At 38.5% G+C, this 14,325-nt stretch overlaps 2 protein-coding genes and 1 long non-coding RNA gene across 4 annotated transcripts; 1 reads left to right on the top strand and 2 right to left on the bottom strand.

Moving 5' to 3' along the window:
* Window positions 1-316: 316 nt before the first annotated feature.
* LOC148970661 (uncharacterized) lies at window positions 317-2,255 on the bottom strand. Its single transcript, XR_016148131.1, has 4 exons — window positions 1,674-2,255; window positions 1,437-1,508; window positions 1,020-1,230; window positions 317-826 (listed from the first exon to the last, which is right to left on the bottom strand). It is a non-coding gene; the product is annotated as an uncharacterized LOC148970661 (long non-coding RNA).
* Window positions 2,256-3,177: 922 nt separating this feature from the next.
* On the top strand, window positions 3,178-6,710 carry LOC120463360 (tubulin alpha chain). Its single transcript, XM_039652397.2, has 4 exons — window positions 3,178-3,318; window positions 4,989-5,211; window positions 5,302-5,450; window positions 5,529-6,710. Exons 1-4 carry the CDS (start codon window positions 3,316-3,318, stop codon window positions 6,507-6,509), a joined length of 1,356 nt encoding a protein of 451 aa, XP_039508331.1. The 5' UTR covers window positions 3,178-3,315; the 3' UTR covers window positions 6,510-6,710.
* A 224-nt stretch (window positions 6,711-6,934) lies between these two features.
* Window positions 6,935-13,165, bottom strand: pmelb (premelanosome protein b). Of its 2 annotated transcripts, none has more exons than XM_039652393.2 (12): window positions 13,061-13,165; window positions 12,141-12,257; window positions 10,732-10,878; window positions 10,463-10,603; window positions 10,224-10,385; window positions 9,784-10,149; window positions 8,554-8,733; window positions 8,340-8,429; window positions 8,147-8,252; window positions 7,861-8,066; window positions 7,652-7,742; window positions 6,935-7,480 (listed from the first exon to the last, which is right to left on the bottom strand). In XM_039652393.2, the coding sequence occupies exons 1-12, from the start codon at window positions 13,113-13,115 to the stop codon at window positions 7,345-7,347; spliced, it is 1,797 nt and encodes a 598-aa protein (XP_039508327.2). In that variant the 5' UTR covers window positions 13,116-13,165; the 3' UTR covers window positions 6,935-7,344. The 2 variants fall into 2 exon arrangements, with proteins under 2 accessions (XP_039508327.2, XP_039508326.2); XM_039652392.2 differs by having other exon boundaries at window positions 6,936-7,480; window positions 7,652-7,745.
* Between the last annotated feature and the right edge of the window lie 1,160 nt (window positions 13,166-14,325).

Here is a 14,325-nt window from a genome sequence, read left to right as displayed (position 1 = left end):
CCCAAGTGCTGTTTGCCGTAAGTCAACCAGATCAAAGCCGTGAGCAAACCAAAACTCGCCCAGAGCTTTGCAGTGTACCCAGATATTACCCAGAACTGGGCCAAAACAACGCCGTACTCCCCATATGTCAGCCAGACAAAAGCCAAACTGCCACCACCTTTAGGCCAGAACTCAGCCACATCTTATCCAGAAGCTGCAGAAAACAGCCATAACTGGGCCAATATTATACCAGAGTCCCCAAAACTGAACCAGAAATTATTCCTGTGTAAAACAAGGTATAATAAAAAAAATGACACTACAGAAATGCAAAGAACAATATTTTATTGAGAAGGGAAGACAATCTCAGCCAGATAAAAGGATAAACAACAAAATACAAGCCAATACTAGAGTAAGACAAAACAAAATATAACTATAATTCACATTACAAGAATAATAAAAAGACCGCAATAAATTAAAATGTAACAAAAATGTGTATGTGGCATTCTTAAATAATGAGATACAAAAATTAACAAAAATATGTTGGCCGAGAGATCTCAAAGTCCTGCAACAGAAGAAAACATGCAAACAAGAAAAACACCAGCAAGTCAAGACATCAGTTTCACAACACACATGCTGCAAATACAATGCAAACAATAAATAATAATAAAAATAAAACAATGAACACCATTGTCGAGTAGATATTTGTTGGCCGGACATTTGGAGAGCATTTATGTATTTGGTTGTGTTTTAGCACATGTGATAAAGATGTTCTTATTTTACAGGGTTTTTTTTCTGTTTGCATCCATTTTCTTCTGTTGCAGAATGTTGAGACCTCTCAGCCACCGTACTAAAAAGCAACAGAAACCAAGCAATACATTAAATTCATACAAACAGTAAAGCAAAAGTGTAAATGTGTCATGCATGCCACACCACCACTGCTATGACACATGCTATAGTATCCTTACACTAACAGTGAATATATGATGAAAAATACGAAATGAAATCTTACATCTTATTAAAAGTACTAAATGAAATCTTACATCTTATTAATCGGTCATCACTTGAGAGGCTTTTTCTCTGTGGTCTGGGTGTTTCATGATGCCATGGTGACTGTATTGCCTGTCTGTGAGACTGTAAAGTTAAATCCTGTTGCCTGCGATGTTCTGTGAGGTCTTGTGAACTTCTCTACTTGCCATGGCTGCAGTAGCCTCCTCATCGGGGTCATTTTCATCCATTAGTCGCCTGTTTCATCTTTAGGAAAGGTACATTTTTTTAATGATTACTAAATTTGATTAAGAAAGTGTGGTATGGTCATGTAAAGACTATTCAGTGACAAATTCCCTTTTTGCAATTCAAAAAGAAATGTGCATTATAATGTGTTAAACTGCACAAATATATAAGGACCTGTAAGAAAGGTCTATGTTAATGAATTAACGTTAAAAAATAGTCAATCTTACTTTATTTTCCGTTTTGGTGGCCTCAGAAAGATCAGCTGTTGTTCAGCAAGAAGCAGCTTCCGATGTTCTTCACTATGTTAATTTTCAATGAAAAACAGAATTCAAACATCAATTCTATTTCCTCTCCAACATAAAAACAAATAAAATCCAACCACACAAACCCCCCAAAAATCGTATCTAGTAATGCGCTATAGATTAAAATCCACGTGTTAAGATAGTGAAAAACTATAAACTTACCTTGATCATGTAGCTATTAAAACTTCAAAAGATAAAACCAACACAGCGTGAATGTCGAAGTTAGAACAACTAACTTAGTTATTTGAATTTCACCGCGACTGCGTTGAGTTGCTGAATAGCTGCTACGCAACTTCCGGATCCTCTGGTAGGCGGGATGGTGTCACTGGGTGCATTCTGGGAAAAGTAGTCTTTTTGCAAAGCGGATTTAACACTGTACATGTAAATCAACTACAATTTCCATGATGCATTGCAAACCAGATTGTATCAGCAGCCACAGACGTCGCATCGACTGCCGCGTGGTTTGCTCACACTGCTCTAAAAACACGCAAGTTTCCCGGAGATTTTTAAAAACAGAACCACGTTTTATTTAACCGATTTCAATGGTTTACGTGGAGAACATAAATGTTTATTCTCCAAATACTTACAATAGGCTATGTATAGGCTATTTTATGGAGATTATATAATTTTTTTATTGAGGAATTGTGAAAACTCAAAGCATGGGTGGTTTTTGCTTCAAAAAATCATAGTTTAACCATGGGTTTTTGTAGTACATCTGTAGGCTACCTAATAAATTCCCCAAAAAGTGAATTTTTGTGTGTGTGTGTGTGTGTGTGTGTGTGTGGCATATTGATTACCATTTGGATAACCACAAAGTAGCCTACTCTTTCAGTTCCATTCAATCTTTTGTCTATGCTGCAGACTGAACCATTTGTCTTCAGTCATTTTGCAAACATCTTTTTTTTTCCATTCTGCAATCTGCACATTATCACCTCCTTAACCCCCCCCCCCCCCCATTAAAATAATCTTGCCAATAGAATAATCAAGGCTTCTTTCCTTAAAACCTGCCTGTGTAAAAGAGAACTATTTGCATACATATCTATATGTATTTTTAACTAGGTCTATAACAAACTTATTTCATTTTATTATTTTTAACAAAATTAACCCTATTTATGAGGTTGCATTATAATTATGTCTAAAATATGAACCAATTTAACACCACATCTTACACGGCTATTTTACAGTACAGCACTTTCATGAGGTCTGTTATTTGCTCAGCCAACCAAAACCCAACCAGATCTCAGCCAAAAATGTCCTTATTCTGGCAGACCGAACTCAAGCCAAAGCTTAGCCAAACAGATACAATTTGATTTGTTTCTTTTGGTTAGCCAGACTCCAGCCAGAGCTTAGCCTAGTATTGTTTGACACAAGAGTGTGAAAAAAACAGTGCCAGAATTAAGCCAGAAGTGCCGAATATAAGCCAGACTCGGCCCAGACTTTGTTGCTATCTGGGAGTAGTCTTGTGCTTTGATTGCTTGAGTGAAAGGACGTGTAGGTCTACAAGGCTAAATGATGTTAGGTTCATATTCCTGTATGAATATCAAAACGATAAATGCACTAGTCGGTAAAGCAATATCTGGTTTATATTGGACAAAACCAGAGCCTAGTCTGGACAAAACACTTGCTCCATGTTAATCTCTCTTCCTCGTTCCGTCATCATGCTCATTCAACTCCTCCCACTCCCTCATCCTCAACTGACTGACTCAATCTTGAACAGTATACTCACAGTAGCTATTATACTCCACCAAAGAAGAAATTGCCTGCCTTCTGTTATTCTCCTCAGCGCTCCATCCCCCCCAGAACAATGGTGAGTATACTTATTTTTCTTTACCTTTTAAACATTGTCGCTGCAAAGGTTTTCGTCCCAAACGCGCTTGTCATTTAATGCTCATCTGGTTTTCTTCAAAGCGGCTCGAGCGGCTTTTCTTTGTCATTCAGCGCGCGCCCTTTCCTTAAAATGGAGGAAAAGCTCGCGACATTCCGTCGACGTGACGCCCGCAAAGATTTTTTTTTTTTTTTTACAAATAATCTTAAGTGCTGTAATGTAAATAATGCTACAGTTAAAATTGTATTAAGCGTACATACATTAAGTTTAGAAAATGCCTTTGCAATCGCCATCCCGATTAAAATTCACCCATTCATCAATCCATTCATTCATAACGGTGCCTTCAGAATATGATCGAAATTACGCGTTGATTGCCGTTATAAAAAACTTTATCAAATTTGCATGATGCACAAACCCTTTTTGTTACAAACCATATTTAAGCTAGTAGTACACCTGTTTTGAGGGTGCATCTCCAAATATATCTGTCATGATGATTTTTTTTTTGACGTAGCCTATGCTTTGAATATGATTGTCAAAACTGTGTGTTATCTGTCTCAATCATTATATATTATATACGATATAATAATCGAATATATTCCTTTTGCAATTGCTGTATAATCACCATGTATTTTAATTAAGAAATGTGACTTAAATGATGTCTTAACAAAAATGCACAATAGATTGATTTCCCCCCGTCAGATATTAACATATAATTTTCTTGAAATTTGCATCCACCCCTCCTCCATCTGCATGAATAAACTGGGTGGGGACTGCAGCTGTCTGCAGAAGCTCATGTCGGGCCTGTGCAGCAGATGACTGGATTTCTATTCCTGTTCTATTCCACAGCTGTTATTTTCTCCATTGAAATTTTACATTAAATATGTTCAAGTATTTTATTATTTTGCTGATATTGTTTTTTATTGAATTTCTGGGAACTGCCTTAGTTTTTATCATGCTTGTCTTAAGGGAAATTCAACGATTCAACCAAATATTCAAGATTAGCATTGACCAAATAAAAATATTCAAGAAAAAAATACATATTAACCAAAGAATATCCTGAATTCCCTTCAAATAGAGGACACAGCCCTTGAGAAAATGCCATTCAGTTTCTGCATCTAAAAACCTACTATAACTAATTCTCCCAAAATTGAAATCCAGACTCTTTTGTAGACCATTGAGATGACCGATAAATGGGAAAAGGTAGATTTCTATCAACATTTTTATTGTTCTCTTTTAATGGCTAGTTCGACACGGTCTGGCAAGCCTTTTCTGTGTGGGTGGGGCATCTGCCTTGTTCCCATTCTGCTGCCTCATTCCCTTTGAATAAAGACTGACTGCTTTCTTTGTTCTTCCTTATGGGTAACCTACTAAGTCTTTACTGTACCAGTTTACTTGTTGTATGTCTGTCCTTAAGATAAATATTGTTTGAGCGGGCTTTTACAGCACATTTATGGTGGTGTGTTTCTGATGCAATGTCAGTCAGATCATGTCAATTGTCACCTAAAACATTGAACACATTCAAATGACAGCAGAATGAGCTAAAGTAAGCCTTTGAGCCAATGTCTTGAGAGCCAGTGACCTTATAAAAAGATTTGTGACTTTTTGTTAACTATAAAAACTATAAAACATGATTTCCCCATTCCCTTCTACAGCGTGAGTGCATTTCCATCCACGTTGGTCAAGCTGGAGTCCAGATTGGTAATGCCTGCTGGGAACTCTATTGTCTTGAGCATGGCATCCAGCCGGATGGACAGATGCCCAGTGACAAGACCATCGGTGGAGGCGATGACTCTTTCAACACCTTCTTCAGTGAGACTGGAGCTGGAAAGCACGTCCCCAGGGCTGTGTTTGTAGACCTTGAGCCCACTGTCATTGGTAAGAGGATAAGACTTCATTTTATCTGTGATATGGTGTGTGCCAGAGTACTCAGTTTACTAAACATTTACTCATGACCTATCTGTCCAGATGAGGTGCGCTCTGGGACATACCGTCAGCTGTTCCACCCTGAGCAGCTCATCACAGGAAAGGAAGATGCTGCTAACAACTACGCTCGTGGTCACTACACTATTGGAAAAGAAATCATTGACCTGGTGCTGGACAGGATTCGCAAACTGGTAGGTAGTTGTATATAAACAAACATAAAATGAATTATATATTATGTTTGGTTACTGACCAACAGGTTTTCTTCTCAGGCTGACCAGTGCACAGGCCTCCAGGGTTTCCTGGTGTTCCACAGCTTTGGTGGTGGAACCGGTTCTGGCTTCACCTCTTTGTTGATGGAGCGTCTGTCTGTGGACTATGGCAAGAAGTCCAAGCTTGAGTTCTCCATCTACCCTGCTCCTCAGGTCTCCACCGCTGTGGTAGAGCCCTACAACTCCATCCTGACCACCCACACCACCTTAGAGCACTCTGACTGTGCCTTCATGGTAGACAATGAGGCCATTTACGATATCTGCCGCAGAAACCTCGACATTGAGCGTCCTTCTTACACTAACCTCAACAGGCTGATCAGTCAAATCGTGTCCTCCATCACAGCCTCGCTCAGGTTTGATGGTGCCCTCAATGTCGATCTCACCGAGTTCCAGACCAACTTGGTGCCTTATCCTCGTATCCACTTCCCTCTGGCCACCTACGCCCCAGTGATCTCCGCAGAGAAGGCTTACCATGAGCAGCTCTCTGTGTCTGAGATCACTAATGCTTGCTTCGAGCCGGCCAATCAGATGGTGAAATGTGACCCACGTCACGGCAAGTACATGGCTTGCTGCCTGCTGTACCGTGGTGATGTTGTGCCCAAAGATGTGAACGCTGCAATCGCCACCATCAAGACCAAGCGCACCATCCAGTTTGTGGACTGGTGTCCCACTGGTTTCAAGGTTGGCATCAACTACCAGCCTCCCACTGTGGTTCCAGGAGGTGATCTGGCTAAAGTGCAGAGGGCCGTGTGCATGCTGAGCAACACAACAGCTATTGCTGAGGCCTGGGCTCGTCTGGATCATAAGTTCGATCTGATGTACGCCAAGCGCGCCTTTGTGCACTGGTATGTGGGTGAGGGTATGGAGGAGGGCGAGTTCTCAGAGGCCAGAGAGGACATGGCTGCCCTGGAGAAAGATTACGAGGAGGTCGGTGTCGACTCCATAGAGGGTGAAGGAGAGGAAGAGGGCGAGGAGTATTAAAATGGTCACTAAATGTCTAAGATTGAAAACAGTAGACCGTAAATTTACAAACGATATACATGAGGTATCAAGTGTAAAGTCTACTCCTAAATGTTAGAGACACATTCTTGATCAGTTGTTTTATTTATATGGCCAGTATGACTTTTATTTGTGGAATTTGCTTGCCAAATTTTGACTGAATAAATTGATGGTGATTAAAAATCTGTCTATGTGCAATGCTTTAAAAAATGTTGTTTTTTTTAGGTTAACATAGGCTTTTGGTTTTAAGACATTCTGGACATTCAAGGCAAGTAATCTGCTTACTAACCTTGTTTGGCCTTCCAACAACTTCAGATGAGGGAAAAGTAGATTACTAGTCACTCAGCAGTCGGTATTAAGGCCTACTAGGTTTTTAGGGAGGTGCAAATGAGTTACAACAGTGGCATGCTTGCATGAAAGAAGGAAAGCAGGTCATGGTATCAAAAGGTCTTATAGTGAAAACCCTTAATTAAATTGATTGTAGACACCAATGTCGAAGATAATGAGGCCAGAAAGTAATGGCAGCTTTTGTGATATTTTAATCAATTGCGTAAAAAAAATGCATGGATAGGGTTCAAATATGCTTTGTTGTTTCCTCTTCAAGTTTAAAGTACAAAATTTAATACAAATGCTGGAATTAAAAAATGAGTTTTTATAGAAAATGATTTGGGGTCAAATATGTGTATAAAAATCCAAATTTAAACATTAAAGATTAAAAAAATGAAATGGTAAAAAAGGTTGATGCTTTTACACTTCAAAATAGTGCTAACGTAACGTTTCTTTTTCAGGTCAATTTTCATTGGTTTTAAAGTAAAATTCACACTACTCCTTTTTTCTGATCCACCTTTTGCTGGTTCATCATGTTCCAGAAGAGTGCTGGTACAGAGCTCACGCCAGTGTTGTTGGATTGGCATGCAGGGACCTCAATCAGCCTTTGATACCCTTTAAGACGTCTAGAAAAGTGGAAAAATAAGGCCAGTTATTGTTTTCCTACCAGTTAATGTTCACACCAGTTTGATTACTGATTAATCTTTAAGAAACCAAAAGGAACAGTTTGAATAATTAATGATAATTTATGAATGATTCATGCCAGCTAAATAAATCAGTGCGTTAAAATGACTCACTTATATGCAAAAGCCACTGCACCCAAAGCTGATGCAACGGTCAGGATGCCCAAAAACAGGGCAGCGACACCTGCAGATGTCAACCTAGAACCTGCTAAATTTGGCACCGAGATAAAGACATGCAAGATGATTCAATAGCACAATAACTCTATGAGCCTTTTGAAGAACTGTTCTCATTCTGGTGCACCATGCATTACATTTCAACTCACCTATGTTAATATTAATCCTGGCATTTGTGACAGCCAGACTGACATCATTCGTCATAGACACATTGATACAGAAGATCCCAGAGTTGTTGAAGAAGTGTCGAAGGATGAGTTGGCAGTCTGACGAGGGGCTCACAGCATTGCAGATGGTCGTAACTGGCATATGGCAGTCTGCATCCGACACTACAGTGCACACTTCAGTGGGGAGGCTAAAAAGAGCAGGCAAGGTCATGAATTCTCCATCATGCTATATTTTGTGGCTCCAACTTCATGCTTTGCCAGACCTCACCTTCCCTGGCAGGAAACAGTGAAGTCAACAGCATTCTGCTCCATCTCTGTTAGCAGGAAACCATTAGCTACAGCCACCTGGACAATCTGCACACTCTCAATGCCCTCTGAGGATACAAACATACACATTATTCTTCAATGAAGGTCTATAATGCATAAGAATAAAGTACAAGTGGTCAAATAAAGATTCTCACCGATAATCTCAATATCTGTTGCGAAGGATCCATAACGGTAAATCACACAGTCAGTTGTGTCTTCCTCCAAATTCACCTCCATGTCAGCAGCTGATGTTTTGGAAACTCGTAAATTTATATATATTTTCATAATTATATTAATTTAATTAACTAGCTATAATTCAAAATATCTCTGAGTCTGAATGTAAAAATAAATAAGAAAACTTCAACTCACTAGTTCTCTTCAGTGTTGTCTTTGACGCAGTGTTCAATGTTTCGGACATCTTAGATCCAGATCTGAGGTTAAAGACCTTCCCGAGGCTGGATCTTGTTGGAACTTCATTTGTAGGTGCAGGTGGAATGGTTTTCATTGTGGATTTCAGAATGGGAGAAGAAGGCTGACTGAAAGCATGATCTGTTCAGAAATTTATAAAGTAAATAAATAGGCATACGAGCCGAGGTTTTGAGTTTTACTCTGACCAGTAACGTTATTAGCATTAGCATGTTTTGTGGTATTTCACACAGACTAGCTAAACAGTAGTGGTCAGTAGCAAACAAACTTTATAAGGATATTATTTTGTAGCTACTGAGATTTTTTCTTAAATCTTACCTTTTTGTTTTACTTGTTACTCTACTACATAAATCGTTTCGTTCCTCGTTATTTCGAAATAAAGAAATCGAACCGCTACGAAGCTGAGTTCGATTCATATGAACACACACACGAATCTCCTGAAATCGATTCTTTTCGAGGAACCGGTTTTAGTTGTTCACAATCACAGGAAACTATTTATTAGCGAAAAGGCGTGATCCCCAGAGCTTGAGTGTTCTACTGATTCCATGAAAAGTAAATCACTATCTTTTAGTAATACTTATTGTAAATTAAATTTATTTTTAGGTATACAGTTGTGAACTAAATCTGCTTTGACAGTCCGAGCTTCTGAAACAGTTTGAAATAGGCTAACCGAATGCTGACGAATCTATCTATCTATCTATCTATCTATCTATCTATCTATCTATCTATCTATCTATCTATCTATCTATCTATCTATCTATCTATCTATCTATCTATCTATCTATCTATCTATCTATCTATCTATCTATCTATCTATCTATCTATCTATCTATCTATCTATCTGCATATAGTATTTTAGGATCTCTTCACACACAAAATATATACATATTTCACTATATTATATTAGTATACATTGCATAGACTTCCATTGATTTTATGTCAGGTTAATGATCTTCTATTGCCTAACTCGAAACATTACCCTCACAGAAACATGTGCAAAACACTAGATTTAAATAAAAATATGTGTTCAATATGTGTCTTTTCAATTGAGGACCAGTAAAATGTCCTCACTAGTGGTTTGTCATTATATTTCACTATAAAAGTGACGATATTTGGCCCTCACAAGTATAGCCAAACCTGTGCACACACACTACATAGAACAATGCTGTGCACCTGTAGTGATGTGTTCAATTGGGACAATGATGCTCTCAGAGGTGAGGGTGTTGGAAGTGGGTAGAGCCTCAGTCGGAAGGTTTGGTGGAGTTGCACAAGATGAATCCGGAATAGCAGCTTGTACGACAACTTGAGGCTTGAAGGCACCAGATGCCATGTAAGTGTGCGTGACGGTGAGTTCCCGGGAGATTACAGTGCCACTGCCATCCCCGAAATTCCAGTTAAAAGTCACGTCAGATTTGCTCAGGTACTGGCTGGGGTCGTGAAGGGTGATGCTGAAGGCCACAGCTCTGTTCTGGATAAATTTCCGATCGCCTTCATCTTTGTCATTTACCTGAGTCAGCGAAACCGCAAAGGGAATCTGGTCTGGAAACACAGGGATAAAATAGTTTCGTTACATCTGAAAACCAAACTAAACAAAAGATCGACATTCTGCCTACCTGTAACACTAAACTGTGTGGATGCATATCCAATAGGGATGAATTTATCTTTTTGCCTGTAGTGATAGATGACAACATCCATCATATAAGAGCCAAGACGAACATCATCAGTGCCGATGGTCAGCGACGAGGAAGGGCCATCGCACACTTGCCAGTATTTACCTGTCAAACACAATAGCGGATTGTCTGGTAAGTGAGATAACTGCACATTACAGTAAAGTAAGTGCTTCATTCCTTACCGCAGGTTTTCCATACAAACACATAGGGAGGTTGCTTGTCCCCCTGTTTGGAAAGGAGAGGAGCATTGGGGAACATAGCGTTCCATGCATCCACAGAGTTCTCCTCAGGATAGACAGGCTCTCCTTCATGGAACTGAGTGCCTAAATTAGAAAGTTCACATATTTGTGCATTATTAATAATACAACTAAACCTTTGTTGATCATAGTACTGGCGGTACAGAATACATTTTCATCTTTGTAATTAGGAGATAAAGATTATAGAAATATACCGTTGATAGTGCCGTTTTTTGCCCAAACAACTTGTCCATTTGGTTGGACCTTCTGGTTGTGAGGGAACACAATGTCAATGGTGAAGGTGATTTTGGCACCGGTCAAGGTGGGTGCATCATTTCCCACTTCAAACTTCAATTGTCCACCTGTAGAAATGTACATTCATGCATTTGACAAAGGGGGGGATTACAGAGATGCCATAGAAGAACAATTTTAGTGTGAAGAGTTGCTATTTTAATAAACTGAAGAACTGATTTGCACTATTAAAGAACCTTTTGTGGAATGGAAAGGTTCCATGGATGTTAAAGGAGTAGTTCACTTCTCAGGCGAGCATTTGAGCTTATAAAACTTAAACTTTGTTATTTATTTTTTTAATTGAGCGATCGTTTCACTTGATAAGACCCTTATTCATCGTCTGGAATCGTTTAAAGCCCTTTGAACAGTTTGCAGTTTGCACTGAAACTGTCTTTTGGACCTTGAACCATTTGGTTCCCATTGAAGTCCATTATATGGAGAAAAATGCTGGAATGTTTTCATCAAAAACCTTAATTTCTTTTCGACTGAAGAAAGAAAGACATGGACATCTTGGATGACATGGGGGTGAGTAAATTATCAGCAAAAGTTTTTTCAAAAGTGAACTACTCCTTTAAAGGTTCTTCATGGAACCAAAGATGCCAATAAAGAACCTTTATTTCGTCAAACACGATTGACAGTTAGCATACAGTTTGGATTGGCGGAATGGTTCTGTTCTGGGTAAGAACTCCCTGCGCATCCCTGCCGCCTAGCATAACAGCAGGGAACGCAGCAATAACCCCCTTAGGGTAAACAGAACCAACATGTATTTCAGATATCATTCATTCATTAATGTACAACATGATTAGCGAATTTTAGTCGGATTCAGGGGGAATCAGAATGCCAAATCTGACTGATAAGGGAACGGAGGAGGAACTTGGCGGCTGAGAAACGCAATAGCTGTTGATAATACTGCGCACTAAAAACTCCTGGGTTATTTCTTCAACCCATTTTCTGGGTTATTTGTGTTGGGTCAAATTTTTTTTAAAGAGTAACCCTTTTCTGGGTTATAGGGCTAATCTTTTGAACCAATTCCAGGGTTGTTTGACCCAGAAGTTGGGTTATAGTTAACTAATATGTTGGGTTTCTTAAACCTAACATTTGGGTCAGGTATTTAACCCAAAATGTGGGTCAAAAAGAAGAACCCAATTTTCTGGGTTGAAAAAAAGTATGCATTGCATTCATTATCAATTCATGCAAATCAAACCCATGACTTTGCTAGCAACATGCTCTACAACTTGAGCTACAGAACACTAATGAAACCATTTTTTTAACATGTTGATTTAAGTGTGATTTAATTATGTAGAAAATATATTTCTTGACTGAATTGTATTACCTGTCCAGCTGTTTTTGTTGAGTGGGTCTCCATCTTTCCACACTGGGAACTGTTTTGTATTCCATGTCTGATATTGATTGAATCTGGTTTTCGAGTTGCTTCTTCTGTCAACTTGTCCTTATGCAGAAATGAAAAGTTGGGAAACTGCAATGAGATTATTTGGTGGAAACTGAAAATGTTTTGAGAGAAAAAGCCTTTGGAAGATCTTAAACTGTAAATGACTGACTGACTTACAAACTGTAAAGTCTACAATTGGTTGAGAGAATAAGAGTCGGGGCATGTGACCAGATAAAATATGTAGCACAGTCTCCGCAGTGGGACCCCAAATCCTGTGCATGTGATGGTCAGCTGTACATGTGACCACACTTTTGGTTTTACTGCATAAAGGACATTTGCTCTCTGATAATAGCGTAACTCAAAAATCTAAATGCAATACTAGAATTGTGAATGATTGAAACCAAACAGCTGGTGCTGTGCCAATCAAAACCATTACATTATAGGTATAAAAGACTTATTACATTAATGCTTCTGGGACATTTTGTATTTTTGACTCATAGGAAACATTATTTCCTATTTGATCTGATTAGCTAATCTTGGGAAATTTCAAGACGTACTTTTAATGAATATAAAGGGGTCAAGGAGATTAGGACATTGCCATGCAGATTAATCTACCCGTAAGGTTTAGGAATTGTAGTAGGGAAGGTTTAACTGTCCAGCAAAGGCAAAAGAATACCCTCCAGCAACTATTAAGTTAACAATATTATTTCGACTTTCCTGATTGTTCTTTTCAATGCAGTTAAACGCCTCTCCACTAAATATAAAACTGGTAAACACAATTCCAAGTACGATATAAAGAATGCTGCATCCAATTAATAAAACACACAATAAATATAAATACTATTGAAATAATCTTTACTTACTTGTTAAAGCAACAGACAAACAGGTCACTATCAGTATTCTTGAAAGTAGCTTCATTGTGTCACTTTGTTGTTGGCACCTTAATGACTTTCGGCTTCAGAAGCATCGCTCTTTATATAGACACACATCTGTGACTGTGGCTGAATAGCCCCTCCCATAACTTAAGTTTCGCTGTGTGTAGGCTTTAACCTTTAGCCTTATTATTTATTCTCAGGTTAGGTTAAGTAATTCAAGTCTGGCCTAAATTATGAGCATTACAAATGCTTACAATTTAGCCAGAAGACTCTGTGGTTTGCTTTCGCTCAAATCTTAAACAATAAAAATCAAAGCCACTTTTTAGTTACTTTTTATAATAAACAAAAGTGTTTAGGCAAATAAAACTTCACCATTAAATTATTACATAATAATCACACTTTGAATAAAAAGTGTAATCATCTTGGGCTTTGAGTTTCTTGTCCTCAGCTCTGCTTAGCTGTCGGGGATGCTGATACGACACAGACAAATGTGCGATGCTGTGCAAGAGTTATCAGATTACAATACCATTAAATATTACTTGCACTAATTGATTAAACTCATTTATGAATCATGCTGATCAGTAGTGCATGTGCACTTAAAACAAATAAATGTTCCACTTTGAACATAAAGCAATGAACTTGTAAGCGCTGCAAACAACCACTGAACAAACTTTTTTTTAGAATATTAAATATTTTATTTGACATATTGAGGATTTTTTTTAAGAGTCACATTGAGATTACAAGCTCTTTACCAAGCTGAGCTTCTTGTAATGAGGAACGAAGCTGGAGAATGCTTACATGTGATATCAGTGGAGCAGTGCATGTGGCTGGAAATCTGACGCTTTTAAAGCCGTTCTTTCTTAATTGGGTCAGTGGCCATAAGCATCTTACGGTTTTTTGCAACATCTGAATTTTTTAAAAACATTTTAACATACAAATGCAATAGAATGAGTTTTGGTAAGATAAGGTTGGAAGTGTTCATTTTGAGATGTGCATGCATGAGAAACAATGCTAAAGGGGAAATTGTGTCAAACCTGCTGTAGGCGGCTGGTACAGTTTCAGAGTCATGCGAGATCAAGGATGGCTGACTCCAAGAACAATAGAGTCTGTTCAGGTCTGGGCACTCATTCACTGTGAAGTCCACAAGAATCATCTACATGCACAGAGGTTAACAGGTTCAATTTAGCACTATGTTTCAGTGAAATGTAGGCGATCACATTTTTTTTTTTTTGCATTGCACTAATAAGAATGGG

Source organism: Pimephales promelas, chromosome 20 (genome assembly GCF_988280905.1).
Source record: "Pimephales promelas chromosome 20, fPimPro1.hap1.1, whole genome shotgun sequence".
Lineage (NCBI taxonomy): Eukaryota > Metazoa > Chordata > Actinopteri > Cypriniformes > Leuciscidae > Pimephales > Pimephales promelas.
The sequence above is the reverse complement of the archived record's forward strand: the minus strand, read 5'-3'. Positions and strand labels throughout refer to the sequence as shown.

What these genes read in the sequence shown, in the direction of transcription:
- LOC120463360 (XM_039652397.2), top strand. An exon ending in CCTTGAGCCCACTGTCATTG is followed by an intron (nt 5,212 to 5,301) that starts GTAAGAGGATAA and finishes CTATCTGTCCAG; the next exon opens with ATGAGGTGCGCTCTGGGACA. An exon ending in TGGACAGGATTCGCAAACTG is followed by an intron (nt 5,451 to 5,528) that starts GTAGGTAGTTGT and finishes TTTTCTTCTCAG; the next exon opens with GCTGACCAGTGCACAGGCCT.
- pmelb (XM_039652392.2), bottom strand. Translation starts at nt 13,115, where the DNA reads ATGAAGCTACTTTCAAGAATACTGATAGTGACCTGTTTGTCTGTTGCT. An exon ending in TTTGTCTGTTGCTTTAACAA is followed by an intron (nt 12,258 to 13,060) that starts GTAAGTAAAGAT and finishes TTTCTGCATAAG; the next exon opens with GACAAGTTGACAGAAGAAGC. An exon ending in CAACAAAAACAGCTGGACAG is followed by an intron (nt 10,879 to 12,140) that starts GTAATACAATTC and finishes ACATTTCTACAG; the next exon opens with GTGGACAATTGAAGTTTGAA.